At 40.5% G+C, this 12,866-nt stretch overlaps 1 protein-coding gene across 1 annotated transcript in view; it reads right to left on the minus strand.

Annotated features, from left to right (window-relative positions):
- Positions 1 to 790: 790 nt before the first annotated feature.
- LOC139577807 (kunitz-type serine protease inhibitor bitisilin-3) overlaps positions 791 to 12,866 on the minus strand; it is a 29,255-nt gene continuing 17,179 nt past the window's right edge. Inside the window, exons 5-6 of the mRNA XM_071404983.1 lie at positions 2,156 to 2,234; positions 791 to 1,785 (exon numbers count right to left, since the gene is read on the minus strand). Coding sequence (XP_071261084.1) covers positions 1,701 to 1,785; positions 2,156 to 2,234 — 164 coding nt within the window. The 3' untranslated portion in view covers positions 791 to 1,700. The remainder of the gene's footprint in view (positions 1,786 to 2,155; positions 2,235 to 12,866) is intronic.

Here is a 12,866-nt window from a genome sequence, read left to right on the forward strand (position 1 = left end):
CCGGTCCATACTGCTGTAATGATATGCTATGTGGTTCATAAGGACAGTGTAGCTAGCTAACATACCGGTCCATACTGCTGTAATGATATGCTATGTGGTTCATAAGGACAGTGTAGCTAGCTAACATACCTGTCCATACTGCTGTAATGATATGCTATGTGGTTCATAAGGACAGTGTAGCTAACATACCGGTACATAATGCTGTAATGATATGCTATGTGGTTCGTAAGAATTGCGTAACTAACAAATTGTCAGCCAACATAACATGCAACTTATTAGAAAAGTAATTACTTCATTACATTACTCAACATTTTCTTAACGTTTGTCATAATTAGTTAAAGCAATGAATTTGTATCCGCTCTCGTCGGACGTCAGCTGCATATATTCCGCCATTTTCTTCAAATACGAAAACGTTGTGAAGCAACGCCCATTTCCAGATGAATTGCATTATGGACACTAAAAGCACGGAAATCGTGCCCGCTGTTTGTATTCTTCGTATTTTGGTGAATGTAGTACAACATCTGGGAACTTTTGGCATACTAACTTTATCTATCCATACTATGACCAATAAGCATACTACATTTACGTCAGAAATAGTATGGGTAGTGCGGTTAGTATGAGTATGCGGTATTCCAACACAGCTCCATTCCCCTTTAAGTTATGCACATCTTTCATTTTTGTGTTTATCTGTGTTTATTTTTTTTTTGTAACACATTTGAATATGTATCCTTCAAAATGTATATGGAAAAATGTATATTCACAACAACATCACAGCACAGATTGACTCGCTGCTTTTATTTACTTCCTGCTTTTATTTACTTCCTGCTTTTATTTACTGCTTTGCTCCTATCGGTACACTCAAAATGGCTGCCAGTCCAGGGGGATGATATCATCTCAGTCCCATAATGGCACAATTTACTTGAATGGGGACGACCGTTCTATTCATTCTATTTCTGTGGGTAAAACATGTTGAAGGATGATATCTCAATCCCATAATATATATCTTTTTAAACAGTGTTTTGATTCTTTCTCACATCATGCCTTTACAATAATGTTACATACAGTAGTTGGAACAAAACCAATGTGAATGTTGATATACAGACCAAAACACAAACAGAATGTAGCGCGTGAAATAAAACACACATTCCACACGAAGAACTATCGGAATATCAGAAGAACCCTGTTGCCCACTGAGGAGTTCAATAAAAGCACACCATTCTGTAATCTAATTCATTAACAATAGTGCCCCCGTGGAGGTGATGTGAGTAGTTACCAAATATACCTGAAATAAACACAGAAGTCATAATGTAAAAGACGAGAGTGCAGAAAGCCTGATACGTGTAAGATAATTGAGAGTCATTTTAAACAACTATGAGGAAAATAGCCTGGCCTGCATTAGTGAAGGAGAAGGCAGATATGACTCTCATTGTCCACTCCTCCAACCCACAAACAAGGATTTGTGACTAATCGGATAACAACACATGATGGAAATATGACATTAGGGTTGTTAGTTGTAGATCTACATTCCTCTATTAAATCAACCTGAGAGGGGCCATTCAGGTGAGGGCCCTGCCTGGTGTTTCCCCTAGAAATACAATGACTGGCATGGCTACACTTAAAATGGAAAGTGGACATGAATGGGATCATGTGTTCTAGTCATTCTCATTTCTATGGTGTTTCCAGTCCTGTGTTCTGCTTCTCTACGCCATCTCAATTGGCTCCTGTTGCAGTGGTGTCGCCATCTTGACTTCTTCCACTTTCTTTGGTGCACTTTTGTGATTCTTACTGATATTTGATATAAAAGGGTAGTTAGTTATTTGTAGCATAATTATGCCAAATTACAACAACAAAAAATAATTCTGTATGATTATTTAAATCTTATTATTTAAATGTCTTCTCTTTTTAATTAAAGAGAATGATGAACTGTGTACTGTACTGTATCAACAGAGAATGAACAGTGTACTGTCCTGTACTGTAGCACCAGAGAATGATTAACAGTGTACTGTACTGTATCACCAGTAATGATGAAAACTGTACTGTACTGTATCAACAGAGAATGAACAGTGTACTGTACTGTACTGTATCAACAGAGAATGAACAGTGTACTGTACTGTACTGTACTGTATCAACAGAGAATGACGAACGGTGTACTTACTTGCTCTGTATCACCAGGAAAATAACGACCCCAATAATTATTCCTCCCGTGATCCCCAACACCACTCCCAGAATCAGGGCTGCAGGAAGCAGAATAACGTGAGTGTTTTGTTAACAACAATAACATAAGTTAACTAATTAATAAAAGATCAAAACTGTAGAATAGACCTACACTATATAGACAAAAGTATGTGGACACCCCTTCAAATTAGTGGATTTGGCTATTTCAGCCGTTGCTGACCGGTGTATAAAATTGAATAACACAGTGTACTGTACTGTACTGTATCACCAGAGAATGAACACTGTACTGTACTGTACTGTACTGTACTGTACTGTATCACCAGAGAATGAACAGTGTACTGTACTGTACTGTATCACCAGAGAATGAACAGTGTAATGTACTGTACTGTATCACCAGAGAATGAACAGTGTACTGTACTGTACTGTACTGTATCACCAGAGAATGAACACTGTACTGTACTGTACTGTATCACCAGAGAATGAACAGTGTACTGTACTGTACTGTACTGTACTGTATCACCAGAGAATGAACAGTGTACTGTACTGTACTGTATCACCAGAGAATGAACAGTGTACTGTACTGTACTGTAGCACCAGAGAATGAACAGTGTACTGTACTGTACTGTACTGTATCACCAGAGAATGAACAGTGTACTGTACTGTACTGTATCACCAGAGAATGAACAGTGTACTGTACTGTACTGTATCACCAGAGAATGAACAGTGTACTGTACTGTACTGTATCACCAGAGAATGAACAGTGTACTGTACTGTACTGTATCACCAGAGAATGAACAGTGTACTGTACTGTACTGTATCACCAGAGAATGAACAGTGTACTGTACTGTACTGTACTGTACTGTATCACCAGAGAATGAACAGTGTACTGTACTGTACTGTATCACCAGAGAATGAACAGTGTACTGTACTGTACTGTATCACCAGAGAATGAACAGTGTACTGTACTGTACTGTATCACCAGAGAATGAACAGTGTACTGTACTGTACTGTACTGTATCACCAGAGAATGAACAGTGTACTGTACTGTACTGTATCACCAGAGAATGAACACTGTACTGTACTGTACTGTATCACCAGAGAATGAACACTGTACTGTACTGTACTGTACTGTACTGTACTGTATCACCAGAGAATGAACACTGTACTGTACTGTACTGTACTGTACTGTATCACCAGAGAATGAACAGTGTACTGTACTGTACTGTATCACCAGAGAATGAACAGTGTACTGTACTGTACTGTATCACCAGAGAATGAACAGTGTACTGTACTGTACTGTACCGTATCACCAGAGAATGAACACTGTACTGTACTGTACTGTATCACCAGAGAATGAACAGTGTACTGTACTGTACTGTACTGTACTGTACTGTATCACCAGAGAATGAACAGTGTACTGTACTGTACTGTATCACCAGAGAATGAACAGTGTACTGTACTGTACTGTAGCACCAGAGAATGAACAGTGTACTGTACTGTACTGTGCTGTACTGTATCACCAGAGAATGAACAGTGTACTGTACTGTACTGTATCACCAGAGAATGAACAGTGTACTGTACTGTACTGTATCACCAGAGAATGAACAGTGTACTGTACTGTACTGTATCACCAGAGAATGAACAGTGTACTGTACTGTACTGTATCACCAGAGAATGAACAGTGTACTGTACTGTACTGTACTGTATCACCAGAGAATGAACAGTGTACTGTACTGTACTGTATCACCAGAGAATGAACAGTGTACTGTACTGTACTGTATCACCAGATAATGAACAGTGTACTGTACTGTACTGTATCACCAGAGAATGAACAGTGTACTGTACTGTACTGTACTGTATCACCAGAGAATGAACAGTGTACTGTACTGTACTGTATCACCAGAGAATGAACAGTGTACTGTACTGTATCAACAGAGAATGAACAGTGTACTGTACTGTACTGTACTGTACTGTATCACCAGAGAATGAACAGTGTACTGTACTGTACTGTACTGTATCACCAGAGAATGAACAGTGTACTGTACTGTACTGTACTGTATCACCAGAGAATGAACAGTGTACTGTACTGTACTGTATCACCAGAGAATGAACAGTGTACTGTACTGTATCACCAGAGAATGAACAGTGTACTGTACTGTACTGTACTGTATCACCAGAGAATGAACTGTGTACTGTACTGTACTGTACTGTATCACCAGAGAATGAACAGTGTACTGTACTGTACTGTACTGTATCACCAGAGAATGAACTGTGTACTGTACTGTACTGTACTGTATCACCAGAGAATGAACAGTGTACTGTACTGTACTGTACTGTATCACCAGAGAATGAACAGTGTACTGTACTGTACTGTACTGTATCACCAGAGAATGAACTGTGTACTGTACTGTACTGTACTGTATCACCAGAGAATGAACTGTGTACTGTACTGTACTGTACTGTATCACCAGAGAATGAACAGTGTACTGTACTGTACTGTACTGTATCACCAGAGAATGAACAGTGTACTGTACTGTACTGTACTGTATCACCAGAGAATGAACAGTGTACTGTACTGTACTGTACTGTACTGTACTGTACTGTATCACCAGAGAATGAACAGTGTACTGTACTGTACTGTATCACCAGAGAATGAACAGTGTACTGTACTGTACTGTACTGTATCACCAGAGAATGAACAGTGTACTGTACTGTACTGTACTGTACTGTATCACCAGAGAATGAACAGTGTACTGTACTGTACTGTATCACCAGAGAATGAACAGTGTACTGTACTGTACTGTACTGTACTGTATCAACAGAGAATGAACAGTGTACTGTACTGTACTGTATCACCAGAGAATGAACAGTGTACTGTACTGTACTGTACTGTACTGTACTGTACTGTATCAACAGAGAATGAACAGTGTACTGTACTGTACTGTATCACCAGTAATGATTAACAGTGTACTGTACTGTACTGTACTGTACTGTACTGTATCAACAGAGAATGAACACTGTACTGTACTGTATCAACAGAGAATGAACAGTGTACTGTACTGTACTGTACTGTACTGTATCACCAGAGAATGAACAGTGTACTGTACTGTACTGTACTGTATCACCAGAGAATGAACTGTGTACTGTACTGTACTGTACTGTATCACCAGAGAATGAACAGTGTACTGTACTGTACTGTATCACCAGAGAATGAACAGTGTACTGTACTGTATCAACAGAGAATGAACAGTGTACTGTACTGTACTGTACTGTACTGTATCACCAGAGAATGAACAGTGTACTGTACTGTACTGTACTGTATCACCAGAGAATGAACAGTGTACTGTACTGTACTGTACTGTATCACCAGAGAATGAACAGTGTACTGTACTGTACTGTATCACCAGAGAATGAACAGTCTACTGTACTGTATCACCAGAGAATGAACAGTGTACTGTACTGTACTGTACTGTATCACCAGAGAATGAACTGTGTACTGTACTGTACTGTACTGTATCACCAGAGAATGAACAGTGTACTGTACTGTACTGTACTGTATCACCAGAGAATGAACTGTGTACTGTACTGTACTGTACTGTATCACCAGAGAATGAACAGTGTACTGTACTGTACTGTACTGTACTGTATCACCAGAGAATGAACAGTGTACTGTACTGTACTGTACTGTATCACCAGAGAATGAACTGTGTACTGTACTGTACTGTACTGTATCACCAGAGAATGAACAGTGTACTGTACTGTACTGTACTGTATCACCAGAGAATGAACTGTGTACTGTACTGTACTGTACTGTATCACCAGAGAATGAACAGTGTACTGTACTGTACTGTACTGTACTGTATCACCAGAGAATGAACAGTGTACTGTACTGTACTGTACTGTATCACCAGAGAATGAACAGTGTACTGTACTGTACTGTACTGTATCACCAGAGAATGAACAGTGTACTGTACTGTACTGTATCACCAGAGAATGAACAGTGTACTGTACTGTACTGTACTGTATCACCAGAGAATGAACAGTGTACTGTACTGTACTGTACTGTACTGTATCACCAGAGAATGAACAGTGTACTGTACTGTACTGTATCACCAGAGAATGAACAGTGTACTGTACTGTACTGTACTGTACTGTATCAACAGAGAATGAACAGTGTACTGTACTGTACTGTATCACCAGAGAATGAACAGTGTACTGTACTGTACTGTACTGTACTGTATCAACAGAGAATGAACAGTGTACTGTACTGTACTGTATCACCAGTAATGATTAACAGTGTACTGTACTGTACTGTATCACCAGAGAATGAACAGTGTACTGTACTGTATCACCAGAGAATGAACAGTGTACTGTACTGTACTGTAGCACCAGAGAATGAACAGTGTACTGTACTGTACTGTACTGTATCACCAGAGAATGAACAGTGTACTGTACTGTATCACCAGAGAATGAACAGTGTACTGTACTGTACTGTACTGTATCACCAGAGAATGAACAGTGTACTGTACTGTACTGTACTGTATCACCAGAGAATGAACTGTGTACTGTACTGTACTGTACTGTATCACCAGAGAATGAACAGTGTACTGTACTGTACTGTACTGTACTGTATCACCAGAGAATGAACAGTGTACTGTACTGTACTGTACTGTATCACCAGAGAATGAACTGTGTACTGTACTGTACTGTACTGTATCACCAGAGAATGAACAGTGTACTGTACTGTACTGTACTGTATCACCAGAGAATGAACTGTGTACTGTACTGTACTGTACTGTATCACCAGAGAATGAACAGTGTACTGTACTGTACTGTACTGTACTGTATCACCAGAGAATGAACAGTGTACTGTACTGTACTGTACTGTATCACCAGAGAATGAACAGTGTACTGTACTGTACTGTACTGTACTGTATCACCAGAGAATGAACAGTGTACTGTACTGTACTGTATCACCAGAGAATGAACAGTGTACTGTACTGTACTGTACTGTATCACCAGAGAATGAACAGTGTACTGTACTGTACTGTACTGTACTGTATCACCAGAGAATGAACAGTGTACTGTACTGTACTGTATCACCAGAGAATGAACAGTGTACTGTACTGTACTGTACTGTACTGTACTGTATCAACAGAGAATGAACAGTGTACTGTACTGTACTGTATCACCAGAGAATGAACAGTGTACTGTACTGTACTGTACTGTACTGTACTGTATCAACAGAGAATGAACAGTGTACTGTACTGTACTGTATCACCAGTAATGATTAACAGTGTACTGTACTGTACTGTACTGTACTGTATCAACAGAGAATGAACAGTGTACTGTACTGTATCAACAGAGAATGAACAGTGTACTGTACTGTACTGTACTGTATCACCATAGAATGAACAGTGTACTGTACTGTACTGTACTGTATCACCAGAGAATGAACTGTGTACTGTACTGTACTGTACTGTATCACCAGAGAATGAACAGTGTACTGTACTGTACTGTATCACCAGAGAATGAACAGTGTACTGTACTGTATCAACAGAGAATGAACAGTGTACTGTACTGTACTGTACTGTACTGTATCACCAGAGAATGAACAGTGTACTGTACTGTACTGTACTGTATCACCAGAGAATGAACAGTGTACTGTACTGTACTGTACTGTATCACCAGAGAATGAACAGTGTACTGTACTGTACTGTATCACCAGAGAATGAACAGTGTACTGTACTGTATCACCAGAGAATGAACAGTGTACTGTACTGTACTGTATCACCAGAGAATGAACTGTGTACTGTACTGTACTGTACTGTATCACCAGAGAATGAACAGTGTACTGTACTGTACTGTACTGTATCACCAGAGAATGAACTGTGTACTGTACTGTACTGTACTGTATCACCAGAGAATGAACAGTGTACTGTACTGTACTGTACTGTACTGTATCACCAGAGAATGAACAGTGTACTGTACTGTACTGTACTGTATCACCAGAGAATGAACTGTGTACTGTACTGTACTGTACTGTATCACCAGAGAATGAACAGTGTACTGTACTGTACTGTACTGTATCACCAGAGAATGAACTGTGTACTGTACTGTACTGTACTGTATCACCAGAGAATGAACAGTGTACTGTACTGTACTGTACTGTACTGTATCACCAGAGAATGAACAGTGTACTGTACTGTACTGTACTGTATCACCAGAGAATGAACAGTGTACTGTACTGTACTGTACTGTATCACCAGAGAATGAACAGTGTACTGTACTGTACTGTATCACCAGAGAATGAACAGTGTACTGTACTGTACTGTACTGTATCACCAGAGAATGAACAGTGTACTGTACTGTACTGTACTGTACTGTATCACCAGAGAATGAACAGTGTACTGTACTGTACTGTATCACCAGAGAATGAACAGTGTACTGTACTGTACTGTACTGTACTGTATCAACAGAGAATGAACAGTGTACTGTACTGTACTGTACTGTACTGTATCACCAGAGAATGAACAGTGTACTGTACTGTACTGTACTGTATCACCAGAGAATGAACAGTGTACTGTACTGTACTGTATCACCAGAGAATGAACAGTGTACTGTACTGTACTGTACTGTATCACCAGAGAATGAACAGTGTACTGTACTGTACTGTACTGTACTGTATCACCAGAGAATGAACAGTGTACTGTACTGTACTGTATCACCAGAGAATGAACAGTGTACTGTACTGTACTGTACTGTACTGTATCAACAGAGAATGAACAGTGTACTGTACTGTACTGTATCACCAGAGAATGAACAGTGTACTGTACTGTACTGTACTGTACTGTATCAACAGAGAATGAACAGTGTACTGTACTGTACTGTATCACCAGTAATGATTAACAGTGTACTGTACTGTACTGTATCACCAGAGAATGAACAGTGTACTGTACTGTATCACCAGAGAATGAACAGTGTACTGTACTGTACTGTAGCACCAGAGAATGAACAGTGTATTGTACTGTACTGTACTGTATCACCAGAGAATGAACAGTGTACTGTACTGTATCACCAGAGAATGAACAGTGTACTGTACTGTACTGTATCACCAGAGAATGAACAGTGTACTGTACTGTACTGTACTGTAGCACCAGAGAATGAACAGTGTACTGTACTGTACTGTATCACCAGAGAATGAACAGTGTACTGTACTGTACTGTACTGTACTGTATCACCAGAGAATGAACAGTGTACTGTACTGTACTGTATCACCAGAGAATGAACAGTGTACTGTACTGTACTGTACTGTAGCACCAGAGAATGAACAGTGTACTGTACTGTACTGTATCACCAGAGAATGAACAGTGTACTGTACTGTACTGTACTGTACTGTATCACCAGAGAATGAACAGTGTACTGTACTGTACTGTATCACCAGAGAATGAACAGTGTACTGTACTGTATCACCAGAGAATGAACAGTGTACTGTACTGTACTGTATCACCAGAGAATGAACAGTGTACTGTACTGTACTGTATCACCAGAGAATGAACAGTGTACTGTACTGTATCACCAGAGAATGAACAGTGTACTGTACTGTACTGTACTGTACTGTAGCACCAGAGAATGAACAGTGTACTGTACTGTACTGTACTGTAGCACCAGAGAATGATTAACAGTGTACTGTACTGTATCACCAGTAATGATGAAAACTGTACTGTACTGTATCAACAGAGAATGAACAGTGTACTGTACTGTACTGTATCACCAGAGAATGAACAGTGTACTGTACTGTACTGTACTGTATCACCAGAGAATGAACAGTGTACTGTACTGTACTGTACTGTACTGTATCACCAGAGAATGAACAGTGTACTGTACTGTACTGTATCACCAGAGAATGAACAGTGTACTGTACTGTATCACCAGAGAATGAACAGTGTACTGTACTGTACTGTATCACCAGAGAATGAACAGTGTACTGTACTGTACTGTACTGTATCACCAGAGAATGAACAGTGTACTGTACTGTACTGTACTGTACTGTATCACCAGAGAATGAACAGTGTACTGTACTGTACTGTATCACCAGAGAATGAACAGTGTACTGTACTGTAGCACCAGAGAATGAACAGTGTACTGTACTGTACTGTACTGTACTGTATCACCAGAGAATGAACAGTGTACTGTACTGTACTGTACTGTACTGTATCACCAGAGAATGAACAGTGTACTGTACTGTATCACCAGAGAATGAACAGTGTACTGTACTGTATCACCAGAGAATGAACAGTGTACTGTACTGTACTGTATCACCAGAGAATGAACAGTGTACTGTACTGTACTGTATCAACAGAGAATGAACAGTGTACTGTACTGTATCACCAGAGAATGAACAGTGTACTGTACTGTATCACCAGAGAATGAACAGTGTACTGTACTGTACTGTAGCACCAGAGAATGAACAGTGTACTGTACTGTACTGTATCACCAGAGAATGAACAGTGTACTGTACTGTATCAACAGAGTATGAACAGTGTACTGTACTGTATCACCAGTAATGATTAACAGTGTACTGTACTGTACTGTACTGTATCACCAGAGAATGAACAGTGTACTGTACTGTACTGTATCACCAGAGAATGAACAGTGTACTGTACTGTACTGTATCACCAGAGAATGAACAGTGTGCTGTACTGTATCACCAGAGAATGAACACTGTACTGTACTGTATCACCAGAGAATGAACAGTGTACTGTACTGTATCACCAGAGAATGAACAGTGTACTGTACTGTACTGTATCACCAGAGAATGAACAGTGTACTGTACTGTACTGTATCACCAGAGAATGAACAGTGTACTGTACTGTATCAACAGAGAATGAACAGTGTACTCTACTGTACTGTACTGTACTGTATCACCAGAGAATGAACAGTGTACTGTACTGTACTGTACTGTACTGTATCACCAGAGAATGAACAGTGTACTGTACTGTACTGTACTGTACTGTATCACCAGAGAATGAACAGTGTACTGTACTGTACTGTATCACCAGAGAATGAACAGTGTACTGTACTGTATCACCAGAGAATGAACAGTGTACTGTACTGTACTGTATCACCAGAGAATGAACAGTGTACTGTACTGTACTGTATCACCAGAGAATGAACAGTGTACTGTACTGTACTGTATCAACAGAGAATGAACAGTGTACTGTACTGTACTGTATCAACAGAGAATGAACAGTGTACTGTACTGTATCACCAGAGAATGAACAGTGTACTGTACTGTATCAACAGAGAATGAACAGTGTACTGTACTGTACTGTACTGTATCACCAGAGAATGAACAGTGTACTGTACTGTATCACCAGAGAATGAACAGTGTACTGTACTGTACTGTATCAACAGAGAATGAACAGTGTACTGTACTGTACTGTATCAACAGAGAATGAACAGTGTACTGTACTGTATCACCAGAGAATGAACAGTGTACTGTACTGTATCAACAGAGAATGAACAGTGTACTGTACTGTACTGTACTGTATCACCAGAGAATGAACAGTGTACTGTACTGTATCACCAGAGAATGAACAGTGTACTGTACTGTATCACCAGAGAATGAACAGTGTACTGTACTGTACTGTATCAACAGAGAATGAACAGTGTACTGTACTGTATCACCAGAGAATGAACAGTGTACTGTACTGTATCACCAGAGAATGAACAGTGTACTGTACTGTATCAACAGAGTATGAACAGTGTACTGTACTGTATCACCAGAGAATGAACAATGTACTGTACTGTATCACCAGAGAATGAACAGTGTACTGTACTTCATCACAAGAGCTCAGTGTCTTTCACGTGGCACCGTCATAGGATGCCACCTTTCCAACAAGTCAGTTTGTCAAAAGTCTGCCCAGCTAGAGCTGCCCCGGTCAAGTGTCAGTGCTGTTATTTACATTTTACATTTAAGTCATTTATTGTGAAGCGGAAACGTCTAGATGCAACAATGGCCGCACAAGCTCACAGAACGGGACCGTGAAGTGGTAGCCCACATAAGCTCACAGAACGGGACCGTGAAGTGGTAGGCCACACAAGCTCACATAACGGGGCCGTGAAGTGGTAGGCCACACAAGCTCACAGAACGGGACCGTGAAGTGGTAGGCCACACAATCTCACAGAACGGGACCGTGAAGTGGTAGCCCACACAAGCTCACAGAACGGGACCGTGAAGTGGTAGGCCACACAAGCTCACAGAACGGGACCGTGAAGTGGTAGGCCACACAAGCTCACAGAACGGGACCGTGAAGTAGTAGGCCACACAAGCTCACAGAACGGCACCGTGAAGTGGTAGGCCACACAAGCTCACAGAACGGGACCGTGAAGTGGTAGGCTACACAAGCTCACAGAACGGGACCGCCGAGTGCTGAAGCACGTATAAATTGTCTGTCCTCGGTTGCAACACTCACTACCGAGTTCCCAACTGCCTCTGGACGCAACGTCAGCACAATAACTGTTTGTCGGGAACTTCATGAAATTGGTTTCCATGGTCGAGTAGCCGCACACAAGCCTAAGATCACCATGCGCAATGCCAAGCGTCGGCTGGAGTGGTGTAAAGCTCACCGCCATTGGACTCTGGAGCAGTGGAAACGCGTTCTCTGGAATGATGAATCACACTTCAC

The sequence above is a fragment of the Salvelinus alpinus genome, chromosome 6 (assembly GCF_045679555.1).
Source record: "Salvelinus alpinus chromosome 6, SLU_Salpinus.1, whole genome shotgun sequence".
Classification (NCBI taxonomy): Eukaryota; Metazoa; Chordata; class Actinopteri; order Salmoniformes; family Salmonidae; genus Salvelinus; species Salvelinus alpinus.